Source organism: Sebastes umbrosus, chromosome 21 (assembly GCF_015220745.1).
Source record: "Sebastes umbrosus isolate fSebUmb1 chromosome 21, fSebUmb1.pri, whole genome shotgun sequence".
Taxonomy (NCBI): Eukaryota; Metazoa; Chordata; class Actinopteri; order Perciformes; family Sebastidae; genus Sebastes; species Sebastes umbrosus.
Window position 1 is genome coordinate 6,908,547 of NC_051289.1, and position 13,854 is coordinate 6,922,400.

The window sequence follows — 13,854 nt, forward strand, 5'->3', positions numbered from 1 at the left end:
CAAATGACGACATAATAAAACCACGACGCCTGCACCCCCTTATCAGGCGGGATTAAAAGGGAATAATGAAACAGAGAGGGTTTGGAGCCTTGTGTGGTATGAATATGATTATCTAATGGACTCCAATGGAAAGGCATGTTAATTCCACTTTAACGCGAGACCTTTCCCAGACTATCTGCTGCCCCTGGCTCCTCCTAAGACCCCTCCTTCCTCCCGTTTCTCTGCCTCTTTCTCCTCTCCCTTTAAGTTGAAATAATCGCTCTGCCTTTTTTTTTCCACAGAAGTCATTATGCCCGGCGTCTATCTCTGTGTACGAACGTGAGCATGGGAGAGCGATAAATCCCCCCCTCGTTTTTCTTCCTCTTTTCCGGTCTGATTGGAGTGTGTTGGCCTCTTAACTTTCAGACAAAAGCACTCTGGGCAATTATCAATATTCAGATTTTTTTTTTTTTCTTGCACAGAGATCATTGTTGCTTGAAGAATGTGGGTCACTCATACAAACTCAAATCAAAGTTTCTGAGCAGCCAGTTGAAATCATATTACATGGTCTGATACTGGGCTTTAACAGAGCCTTCATATTTGAATACTGGGCTGAAACGTATCACTGAAGAGTCACTTTAAACATCACATCTTCTTATGTTTATTTATTTGTTAGAGTTATTTTAAGATGATACATTTTAATTTGAAAGTTGTCCGTCTGCTTAAAGGAACAGTGTGTAACACTTCTATTGGAAGAAATGGAGTATAATATTAATATGTTTTCTTTAGTGTATAATCACCTGAAAATACACTGGCTCTAGAGAGGACCATTCGCGTTTTCACGTTTTCGTGTTGGCCACCATAGTTTTCCTACACGCTTGGCACACGGGAGAAGTTTCAGTTGGTTGCAGTCTGCAACCTCACCACTAGATGCCGCCAGATCCTACACACTGCACCTTTAAAATTTAGCACCAAATTCAATAAGTCAGGATGTTTTTGATTTTTATATTCTCCAAGCTAAATTAACACTGATGAAGCAGCATCAGGCTATTTAATAGACCTTATTGGTCGCTATAAGCATCATAGATGTGGGTCATTAGGGGCCTACTACACTTCAAAACTTAAAAGCAACACGTTTTCGTGCCAACTCATCACATAAGGCAGCTTTGTCACGCCCCTTGGCGTCACTGTATTTTTAGCATCAATACCACTAGTTAGGTTTAGGAAATAAATACATGGTTGGGCTTAAAACTACTACGTTTACAATGAAAATTAAACTGAACGTTGTGAACACAGGAGACAAACTAACAGCTGATTGTAACGTGAAAGTGAATCTAACTAACGCACGGGACACGAACAGCGGGCTGAAAGCCTTTTGTTTGTTGAACCCATCCACCTCCCCTCCCGCCTACCTTGTGTGTGTCTTTTCGCACTTTAAACTACGTCACCACACTCCCGGCGCACTTTCTCAGAGCGTGTACTGTTGCTGTGTATGGGTTTACATTGTAGTTAATGAAAAGCCTGGTGCGTTTTATACTGGCACCGACGGCCGTGACAAAGTGTCGGTATTTAATGCCATGGGAATGAGAACGGGCTGTTCTAACACGTTGTAAAAAAGAATGAAACATTTTGGTCTTCACCATCTTGGTTTCTGGATGTGAATCACCATGTGAATAGATGATAAAAACCTGTATAGTAGGCCCCTATTGACCCACATCTATGGTACGTAGATAGATTATAACGACCACCTATTTAATAATAGCCTGACAACAGTCTAATTGGCTGGATGAATCCTCCAGTTATAAATGTACACATTAAAGTATACAACATGTAGACTGAAAGTCGTTGCTCCTTTGTTTCAAGGGCAAACAATTACCCATCCAACACCTAATAAAGATTTAAGTCATGTGCAGGCTTTGCTGTCAGGATTGTGTAAAGATGCTGTCAGGCAGACATCACTTGTGTGTGTATTTTGCAATAGATGTTGACTGATTAAAAGTACCTCTTCTTTTGATCAGCCAAAAATAAAAAGTCCCTGACCGATACAGGCCCCGAGTGGGGGGTCATCATTAGGCCCATTAGGACCGATAAGACTCCTTGAGCCGCGTAGACAAGTCCATTCTCATCTAGCGAGGCACGGAGCAGTATTGTGCATCAGCGCACACAATCCTGAGAGCAGACTGAGCTCCCACAGGACACAGTTAAAAAAAAGCATCAATATTTCATCAAACTACTCTCTCTTTCTGGTCCAGATCAAAGCCTCGACTCCCACAGTCCTACAGGTAGAGATGGCTCTTTTGTTTTTGCTCCTCAGGTAGAGCAGCAGTCAGACTCTGTTCGCTTTTGGAAACCTTTGCAACGCTCAGCCCATCCATCTCACGGCTCGCTGCCTCGCTTTTGGAAGAGGAGGTAAAAAAGGAAAGGTAGAGACCGTGAGGTTGAAAACATGTTCCAGAGATGTCCAGAGGTTGAACTTCACAGTCTTCTAGTGCTGTATTATTTCCTGTTTTTCTTATCCCAGGTTGGCCCGTAGTGAGACAAACTGACGGTGTTGTAATTTGTCTTTGAAAGACTGGAATAGTGGTGCAAACATCATCATTACTATTGTTTTATTATATTTGCTGCATTCTATGATTAGGCTCATTTGAAGATCCCGTCGTGTCAGGGGTCAGGAAGTAAAGTTCAACCATGGGCTAGGGTTTTCCAGCATTGTTCATCGGATGAGGTGGAAATGCAGACGTGTTTTCAATATGTTTATCAAGTCTTCGTTATGAATGTAGGTGCACAGCTATGCAGCGAGCTTAACACACTTCCAATAAAGGTTGAAGATAGCGAAGATTTTCTTTTAAGTTTTTACTGGAAGCACTAGTGAAAACAGTAATGGAAAATATATGATCAATGATGATTAATACAAATCAGAAAATAATGAAATTCCATAAACAAGAATAAGATGAAAGATATTGTAAAAAGAAAAAAAAAATGGATTCACACAAGACTAGCTGTCAAATGAATTGTGCTTCATGTCAGGAAGAAACCAAGTAGGCTATCACCAGTGAAAGATCAACGTTAAGTCTCCATAAGAAGTATAACATATTAATTAATCTAAATTTAAGAGTAAAATACACAACAGTAATTAATACGTAACTAATAAGAATGTTGTATTAGCAACACATTAAGGCCTTTTCACACTAGGGATGAAACAAAAAAATCCCGCAATCTTTGTTGGCGATGTTATGCTTTCAAACCAAAAAGGCCGACATCAATATTTCCATTCCGTGCATTCCACTGCTGACTCAATAATAACTATGCAAACAAACAAAACAACAATTAACTGCAATATACATAAAGAAAAGTGATCTCTCCCCAAACCCCCCCTTTCTGTTTTCAGGTGTTTGGTAGAGTCCAGGTACCAGGTGTTGGCACTTACCTGCTGATTACATCACATACACCTCTGCATGGTGGAGGCTTTCCCAGGACCAGCAACACGGTAACTCTAAAGAAACTAAATTATATTAATGCCATTTAAATTTAAATGAAGTGGACTATATTATTACCAGCCAGGACAGAGACGCTGGTATTGTTTACACCTTGTGAGTCTGTGTGTGTCATCATGGTGAAATGTGGACCTGGAGACACCTACTGTAGCGGGAACTACCACAGAGGAGGTTTTGAATACTTTGCCAGGTGTTTATACTGTATGTCCGTCTGTCTGTAATAGATTTTGTCACCGTGATAGCGTCACAACTGTTCAAGATGCAGTCACAAAACTTTTCAGTTGTGTAGTTGAGATGAAAATGAAAGCAGAGGTTGAAGATGGGTGTGGTCTGAGCAAGGGCGCCAGACGTAGGGTGGTACTTTACGCCCCTGGCCCGATTTGGTGTTTTGTGGCTGGTGTGCTCGCATCACAAGATGGTCTCTAGTTTATCTGTGTTATATATCTGGTTACTTCAACAAGCATGATTTCAGCATCATGAGCTTTCAAATATCTTGGAGGCAGTAGTAGTCGTGTGAGAGTAGCCGTGATTTAGCATGCTTCTCTACACATCGGGGAAGTATTAGATGTCATGAGGACATGATTATTGGGATTAAGCCTTATGGTGCAGATGCACCGTTATCTACAATTGATTTATGACAAATCAAATTTTTATTGCAGGGCCAGATTTGGCCCGTTTGCTTGTACTGCTGATTAGGGGAATCAAATATGATCACTGACGTTATGATGAACATTTAATCCACGACTAAACTATCATATTTACCACTAAATCCATCTTTGCATCGTTTAACTATCCTTCTAGATGCCTACATTCATGGATGATTGGCAAGAAAAATGGGTGTAACATTTAATTTTGTGGGTCCTATATTTTCCATATATAAACTAACTTTCAACTGTACATTTATAGGATAGTTCCTTGTTATTTGGTACTAAGCGGAAACACTGGTGTTCTTTCTTTCTTTCTTTCTTTCTTTCTTTCTTTCTTAGGCTCCCCATTAGCACTAGCATATGCATTGGCATTATTCCTCCTGGGGTCCACACACATCCAGTCAAACACACTGATACACACTATACCCACATAAACACAACACACAAAGCCGCTCATCTTATTAAATTAACAATCAAGTACGGAAGAGAAACAAAATCGAAGCCAAAATAAAATTATAAATCCCAAAAATTCCTCAAGCATTCATAGCAAACTTAATTTTTTTTCTCATTCATACATATAAATAGTATTTCCTAATAAACACAAAACCTTGCCTGAATGACCTTAAATTATATTAAATAGAAAATCCAATTAAAGGTTAGTTTAACTAAAGAGTCTTTATGTCAGAGCACCACAGGTCAGCTGAACATTACAAAATGTAATATTTGTCTACAAACAAACAGGAAATTCAATATATATGAACAATAAAGTATCCAATAATGAGTAAATATTTACTAGGATTTAAATGGAGCATTGGTTTCCAGCAGCTGATTTAAAAATCTCACTGAAAATCAACAACTGCTTATAAATTCAACATAATTTTGTCTTTCTTGTCCCTCTAATTGATACCAAATTACATAGTTATTTACTTGAGGACTTGTTAACTAGGAAATGGGTCCAACAATTGTTAATTCATCATACTATTAAGCAATAATGTAACTGAATGGGAATTGTTCACCTTTAAGATTAAAGATACAGTAGATGTCATAATAGGAAATTAACACATTTTTGCAAATTAGGAAGGCATGTGATCCCTCATGTCCCTTGATTTAAATCCACCTTGAAGTGTTGGTATGTGTGTGCATGGCTTTGTCATATATATATATACACTTGTGTAAATGTGTTTCCTCCCCCTACATCAACCGTGGTTTTCTGCCGTCCCTGAACACACCGTGCCTCCTCTCCTCCTCTCATCATCAGCGTCAATCTGTGGCTGTCACTCGGAGCCGGACAGTGACTAACGACACTCCCAGTCAGTCAAACACTTATCACCACACAGGTAACACACAGGCCTGGAAATGACTGACATGAAATGGAAACGTCTCTCATTCTGTGGGCCCGGGAGCTGAAGTGAAATATTAGCTGTGGGAGAGATGGCGGCTGATAAGGGGCTCCCTGTTTGGGCTGGAATTGTGGAGGTCCAACTTCTATTACATTTCCTTTTTAACGCCAAGGAGTGCTATGAAGATCATGTTTGCTTGTATAAAGGATAGCTTTCCTTCTCCGTTTCCTTCCTTATATGCATCATTTCACTGTTTTCTTTACACAACTCTTCATGAGCCACACTCCTAACTTTCATGATGAGCTATTTGTGACTTGTTACAAGAAAATGGTGCTCCGCCATCGTCCCTGAGGCTTTCTGTGGTCCACAGGCTCAGACCAGAGGCCAGCTGAAACCAGGCTGCAGCCCGCTCAATGTCAATAGGTCACATATGCTTACTTTGTCTCTCCTATTACTCATAGACTCCACCATGTCCTCCCTCCATCCCTCTTTTTCTTCCTCTCACACATCTCCCTTCACGCACACACACACAATTCCCCCTGTGCAGAAAGATGGATGGGATGTTCCCAAACCACAGGTGCTGCTCCACTTGTGAGTCTTTCGCATTCTTCACTACACGATCCAGACCTGCTGGGTTTTCTTTTTTACTTTTTTACTGTTTTCCCCAGTGGTGATTACTACGGAGCTTCGGTCGTGGGGATAATGAGGAACATGGAATATTAGTAATACAGCATACGATCAATCTGCCTGTCTATTAGCAGCTCTTTGGGAATGAGATTCTTTTCGCGAGAACGAGACAAACTTCATGAACTTGAAGCTTGATGTTCACCGCTGCTCCCTCAGACACGGCCTCCCATCCAGACCGCCACTAGATGGAGTTAGTTTCATTTCCAACTGGTGTGTCTGCTGGTGTAGCTCACTGAATCCTGAACCACAGGATCAGTCTGCTGTGCAAGCTACACCACCTTGTGGTGGATATCACCAGTAGCTTATAATAAAAGGGAAGCTCACACTGCATGTTGAAGCTTTTTATCCAGACAGTGATATGCAGGGGGTGGACAAAATAATATGAGGCAGTGAGGGTACTTGTACCCCTGCAGTGGGTACGTGGACAGATTGAGGAGTAGTTCAGCTGATTTGGAAAAATAGAAACTATGATTTGAATGTATTTATCCACATATTTTTGTGTTTAGGAGGGGAGACAGGAATGTAACAAAGTATGTTAACCAGTGGCGTAAGGTAGCTACGATGGGCCCCGGTGCACGCTAGTTACCAGTTTTGAAGCACACAAACACCAAATATTTTACCAACAATGTGTTGATTTTACATTCAAATTAGTTACTTATAGGCTATAGAGGGATTAGCTCTCTCTATGGCCCCTGTATCACGAGTGATGTAAGATAATCTAATACAATATAGTGAAGCTTTTCATGTTGAATTCCTGATGATACAAAAATGAGGCCATTTTGGTGTTTTACCAAATTCATATCTAATACAATATAAACCACGTCTAACCTGATTACTTTCTACATTAGTTTTGAAACAAGAAGATAAATTGCATTTTGCAATAGGATATGAGACACTTTTGCAGTTTCTCCTTTTCAAAACTGCATGAGAAGCATTTCTCCCTGGTGCACTCCAGATGAACTGAGGGATCTGCTCTATGTGAGCCGCACAGATTCAATCGGATATGTTTTATATTAAAGGAACAGTGTGTAGCATTTAGGGGCATCTATTCTAGAAATGGAATATAATATCCATAACTATGTTTTCATTAGTGTATAATCACCTGAAACTAAGAATTGTGTTTTTGTTAGCTTAGAATGAGCCTCTTCCCGGAGTCCGCAATGTTGCTCTGCCATGTTTCTACAGTAGCCCAGAACGAACAGACCAAACACTGGCTCTAGAGAGAGCCTTTTGCATTTTTACATTACCTAAAGGTCAACCTAGTTCTCTGACACACTTGTGAAACTGCTGTAACCTGAGCCGCAGAGTGCATAACCGTGGTACGAACGGCTTTACCACGTTTTTGCACTCTGTAACTCACATTACTGCTGTCTTGGAAAGGGAGCGGAGGGGTTCTCAGTTGGTTGCAATCTGAAACCACACGCAGGCTACCAAATCCTACACACTGTACCTTTAAGCTAACATGCAAAAATCAAAGCTAGGTTTGTAGATTTAACTAGAATACACAAACTAACGTTGCCATTAGCGTTCTCCAGTTGAAACGAATTCAAGACAGGTGCCAGGGTCCCTAAGGACATTTGAGGTCTCAGCTCTGCAGTTGTTATTGACTTGACTGATGGTTTCCTGTCTGAGGAGAAAGAAACAGAAGATGACAGAATGCGTCTCTGTGGTCTCACCTGAATTGAGCAGGTAGGCTGCAGTTGTCTGGGGCCAACCTCAGTGACCACAATAACACACTAGGTTTGTTGTTTACAGTTGATGTATGAGACTGAATGTACTTTGTGATGTTCCTTTCTTTCTCTTCCTCAATCTGTCTTTTCCCCTCATCTTACTATGTGTCGGTAACATACAGTATCATTTGAGAGAGATATCCAACCTAAAGATTAGCTTGTTTTGGGGATCTGGTAAACTGCGATGAACATTTTTCCCAACAGTTTACGGACGAAGCGATTAATTGAGAAAATAATCAGATCAATTCATCAAAAATAATCATCAGTTCCCTCAATATTTCCTGAGATAAGACTGAGATAGTTTTTGTAGATCCCAAAAACCAGAGTGTGGAAATGTAGGCTATTCAAACTCACAGGTACCTCAGTTATTTCGGCCTCTGACCTTAACTTTGAAAGTCATGTCAATAACATAAGGAGGACAACTCTTTCTCACTGTAAACATATTAAGAGTTAGAAGAAGCTCATTCATGTTACCAAGTGGGACTACTGTAATGCTCCTTCACCCCCAAACTGAAAACTGTAGTTACTGTCTGTATGTGTCTGAATGTCTGTGTTCCTTGTTGTCTTTGGGTGGTTGGGTGTTTTTACAGATGCATTTTAATGTAAAGCACATTGAGTTTACTTGTAAATAAATGTGCTACGTAGCCAAAATGTCCTTGCAGATTACTGCAAACATCAGGTATGTCACAAACAAAATCAAAACCCTACCAATTTTAGGAAAACATAGAGGTGCCTAGATTTGGTGGAAACATTGTCTTTTAGAAATATGAATTGATAATATAGTGCCACTCAAATTGACATATTTCCTTTTCCCTCGGTTTGTCATTAAGTTGCCCTCTATCTGCTCAGGAAAGCAAAACTGCAAGATAATAGACAATTAAAAAATAATAACCAAAACCATGGAGGCAAAATACAGAACATTGAAACTGGAATTCATAAAGATTAGACTTTTATTATGTTTTTATTTCCAGGATTTTTCTTTGATTGGTGGAATTATTTAATAGCACATAAAAAAGAATATTAACAAAACAATATAAATAATAACAGAATATGCAAGAGAGGCCCAAAGCCTAAAGGCGTATTGTGGGTCTCCCCCAGTTTTTATTAAAACAATCAAATAAAATAAAACATTTTAAATAAAAAGTAAGTAGATTAGATAGTTATTCTTTTAGAGCTCTTTTTAGTGCAATCGCTGCCATATTGAAACTCCTTGATGCTGTTATGGTTCTACCAAGATAGGTATAACTCATATGTTCAATGAATTATTTATGGTAAACTGGCATTTATTCTCCTTGTTTTTGAAAAGTGTAGACTTGCATTAGGTTGGATGTTCTCAGTTTTTGGTGGCACAGGTCAGACAAGTAATGACTGTCAGATTGGTCATTTTATTTCATGATGACTGTGCATCCAAGCATTCAGTTAGCCTCTTTTTGAAGTTGCTGAAACTGAAATCCTGTGCTTCGAAAGTTGTGGCTGAACATGGAGAGTTGTCTGTGTGCCAACCAGTCTGAGCGTGCTGCAGCCGTTGTGAGAGGCGACTGTGGGAAACCTCTTTCATGCCAGTTTGAATCGGCGTCCGTTAGCATCCACTGTGAAACTGCCAAGTCATAGCCAGACCAGGTTGAACAGTTGAGAGTGTCGGCACAGACGGTGGCACAGACAGTCAACAGGAGGGCGTCTAGTCAGATCGAAAAAACATTGTGGATTGAACCGGCAAGTGTGTTTCTCACCGCACCAGGTACGTTACACCAGTGAAAGCGCTCACTTTCCCATGTATAGTAGATGTGAATTGCTGATGTCATCACTTACTGCTGCATCCGTTTATAGTATGCACTTGAAAATACTGTAAATCCCCGCTTGTTTTTGTGCTGTGAGGACAGAATAGAAATGAAAAAATCTGCAGCAGGTTCTTGATTTTTACTCATTTTTAATTGATGTTTTCTTTAAACTGAAAATCAAAATTACAGCAGCACACGACAAATACACGATGGAATGAATGTAAGAATAAAAACACTTGAAAAAAAACAGTATTTACACGAATATACAGTTTATACAGACTGTCAGAATATGAATGTAAACTCAAAGTTTACACAGTTTATCGTCGCTCTGTTGGTAATGCATGTGAACAAAATGAAAAATACAAACATTTTGAATTAGGCTCAGGTCTCAGGTTTAGGATTTTAGGAAAACGGGCCTTTTATATGGAAAGGGCCGGGGTAGTTTCAGTGTCTGACATGACAGAGGGACGTTTGGGAACTGCCTGTATTTTACTGAGCCCTCCTGTGCCCAGACAGCCAGCACACATCTTCACAATCCTCACGATGTCTTGTCTGAACCGCACTCCAACGAAGACGTACAGGATCGGGTTAAGGCAGGCATGCGTGTACGCGAGGCTCTTGGTGAGCTGTGAAGCTACGTTGAAACGAATCACAGTGTCACAATCGGTCATGGTGGTATTGGCTGCCTGCGTGGCCTCTATTATCAGCAGAGTATTGTGGGGCAGCTGAGAGATGACAAACACAAACATCACAGCAAAGATGACACGCAGGGCCTTGTGCTTTTCAAAGCTTTTGCACTGCAGAAGCGTGCGAATGATGACAGAGTAACAAATCAGCATAACTAGTAAAGGGAGGAAGAAGCCCATGCAGATCTGCAGAGACAACACCAGGATCTTAGTCCGGTTGAATGCGTTGTTCCAGTAGACCGGAGCACAGAAAGGCTGCCCGCTTAATCTGTTCGTCTTCACCTGGTAGAACATAAACTCAGGGAGGGCCAGGAGAATGGAGACCACCCAGACACACAGGCAGGCCAGTTTGCTGTACAACAGCCTCTCTCTCTTTCTCAGGTTCTGGGCCTTGGTGACTTGTACAATAGCAATGTAGCGGTCCACGCTAATGCAGGTGAGCAGGAGCATGCTGCTGAAGAAGTTGATTTTATAGACGGCCGACACCACTTTGCAGAGACTGATACCAAAGTCCCAGCCCTTGGTGGCGTCGACAGCCCAGAAGGGCAGCATGCACAGGAAGAGGAGGTCAGCCACAGCCAGGTTTAGCAGGTACACGTCGGTCATTGTTTTCAGGCGGTTGCGCACGGTGGTGTAGATCCAAACCACCATCAGGTTACCCACGGCGCCAAGGATGAAGATGATCCAGTAGAGAGGCGGTTCGTACTGACCACGAAACTCCCTGACCCATTCTCTGTTGCACATGCCTGAGGCTTCAGTCGGATCAGAACCGTAGTCATCTGTGGAGTCAGAATAGTCCTGCAATCAAAAACAGATTTGATTATCACTGATATATCTGATTGTCTTTTTCAAACTTCACAACACAAACATTCTAAATGGGCCCCTTTGTATTTCCTGCTGCAATGCTTGTTAATGCAGTTAGATGACAGGAAGTAATCTTGGACCAAACCTTTTGACCTATTATGCTTATTTTCAGGTGCATACATAAACCCAGTCTGCTCTGATTGGTAGGCTGGCCCATTGTTGTGATTGGTCAACCGAACCTAACTTTTCGGACTCTTTGTTTTTAGGGCGTGCCAAACTAGCACACAAGGCAAAGTGTGTTACTTGGTGACATCACCACGTTACGGAAGTAAAGGTGGGACTTCAAGCAAGGTGTTCCAGGCAGTTCAGGAGCAGTGTTTCTGTTGGGGAGAGTAACTTCCTTTTGGTGTGGACTTTAGGCTTTCTAACTATGTAGACATTTTACATGCACAAAAACAACACAACACACTAAAGGAAAGGAAAAAGCATAATAGGTTCCCTTTAAAGAGTGTTTTTTTTGCAACAGACAGTGGTGGAAAGTAACTAAGTACATTTACTCAAGTACTGTACTTATGTACAATTTTGAGGTACTTGTTCTTTACTTGAGTATTTCAATTTTCTGCTACTTTATACTTCTACTCTGCTGCATCTCAGAGGCAAATATTGTACTTCTTACTCCACTGGATTTATTTGATACCTTTAGTTACTTTGCAGATTCAAATTAATAATACAATATATAATCAACAAATACATTTTTATGTATTATTATGGATAAAGATAAAGCTTTACAAGCTACCTACCAGTATATCTAAAAAAATAACCCCCTCTTTTAGCTACAACATTAAAGTAATGTACACATTAATGCATCAATTCAATAATATAATTTACATTATTTTGACATGGGCCATTCTGCTTGATGAGTACTTTTACTGTTGATACTTTTACTTAAAGATGCATTGTGTAGGATTTGGCGACATCTAGTGGTGAGGTTGCAGATTGCAACCAGCTGAAACTTCTACAGTATGCCAAGTGTGTAATATGAATAGAACTATGGTGGCCGATGCAAATACGTGAGAACGCAAATGACCATCTAGACTCAGTGTTTGGTTTGTCCATTCTGGGCTACTGTAGAAGCATATCCTTATGTAGAGATAAACGGCTCATTGTAAGGTAACAAAAACACAATGGTTCTTATTTTCAGGTGATTATACACTAAAGAAATATAATTATTAATATTATATTCAATTTCTGCTAATAGATCCTCCTAAATTCTACACATTGGCCCTTTAAGTAAAAGATCTGAGTACTTCTTCCACGACTGGCGACGGTTACACTGTGTTTTTTTTCTCACTTTTCATTTCCTGCCAAGCATTTTAGTTTTTTTCTTTCTTGTACTTGTTACCCAACTCACAAACTGCTGTCAGGGTTTCACAACACAACATGCTTCTTAGTGGGGATACAGCGATATCACATCAAATGCCGCTGGTGACGTACAAGCTAACCATAGCGTGCAAAAACAAACGCTGTCAGGTGCAGGTGTTGTGTCTGTGCAGGAGAAACCACACCACTGCACTACTTCCTGCTGCTATCCAAGCCTGGGGAGAGGGGTGTGGGTGGGGGGGAATGATCCTGAGGGGCTCCAGAAAGGGGCCCGCAGCAGAACTCAGTACCCCTGCAGACGCATCAGGTTTAGATTTAGGGCAGAGATAAACAGCGAGGTGAAGGCGAGGTTTAGGTTTTCACAAACAATGGAAAATGTGATGCTGATACGGCTGTGAATGTGACATTTGAGGATCCTACAGATGTCTGCTTTAGATAATGTACCTGGAGCATGAAATCCATAACATAAAGAATACCAAATACCTCATATATAATAAAGAGCACTGACACGGTTTCGTTCACACTGCAACCTGAATTTTAAGTTTTACCATACGGTATTCTTTAAGATCATACTTTAACAGCATAAACAAACATTGACACACACATAAAACACATATATGTTTGTTTCCCTATCTGTGATGGTGTCAGCAACAACAGTGTCACTTTCTTTTTTCTACTACGGTCTTTTTAACCCACTCAATCGTACAGAAATCAACATTAATCAGAATACTTACAGTTTCAGGATATTCATAATCAGATCCTGTAGTCGTATAAATTGTAAATGACTCCGTCATGTTATCTACAAAGAACCAGATGATATTATTATAACACACTTGTAAAAATGTAACAAGGATATAATATAATATAACATATAGGAGAATTAAGCTTAAAGGGTCAATTGAAAATGCCCAGTACATTTCTTCCACTAGGCTACAACAAATCACTTACCCGCTCAGATGTAGAGAGAAACCTCTCAGTCACAGATGTGTTTCTTTGTCTGGGTAGTACAACTGGTAACTTTAACATCCAGACTCAAGTTCACTTGCTTTTATGGTTTCCCTTTAACCACATGATCACGTGTCAGTACATCACTCCATCTCCTTCTCTGTCTGCAGACAAAAAAACAACACACGACCCTCTGTGCTGTAGATTTCTTTCAGCTGAATATGTTTCAAATTGAAAGGCAACTTGTTTCCAAGTATGGACTTTGAACAGTGGCCAACAGTGTGACAGTTTCACGGTTAAGTTGTGACTTTTAGACTTAACCCGCTGAACCACAGCCATCAAACTAGAAACCAAAACAATACACCCACATTCCTTCCACAGCCG

The 13,854-nt window shown here is 40.4% G+C and overlaps 1 protein-coding gene across 1 annotated transcript; it reads right to left on the reverse strand.

The window, feature by feature from the left end:
* Positions 1 to 9,787: 9,787 nt before the first annotated feature.
* ccr9b (chemokine (C-C motif) receptor 9b) lies at positions 9,788 to 13,722 on the reverse strand. Its single transcript, XM_037756179.1, has 3 exons — positions 13,474 to 13,722; positions 13,260 to 13,324; positions 9,788 to 11,139 (listed from the first exon to the last, which is right to left on the reverse strand). Exons 2-3 carry the CDS (start codon positions 13,317 to 13,319, stop codon positions 10,075 to 10,077), a joined length of 1,125 nt encoding a protein of 374 aa, XP_037612107.1. The 5' UTR covers positions 13,320 to 13,324; positions 13,474 to 13,722; the 3' UTR covers positions 9,788 to 10,074.
* Positions 13,723 to 13,854: the final 132 nt, after the last annotated feature.

Excerpts from the sequence above, each read along its gene's own strand:
- ccr9b (XM_037756179.1), bottom strand. The coding sequence starts at position 13,319 with ATGACGGAGTCATTTACAATTTATACGACTACAGGATCTGATTATGAA. Across the intron at positions 11,140-13,259 it reads ATTATGAATATCCTGAAACT|GACTATTCTGACTCCACAGA; the intron begins GTAAGTATTCTG and ends TTTTGATTGCAG.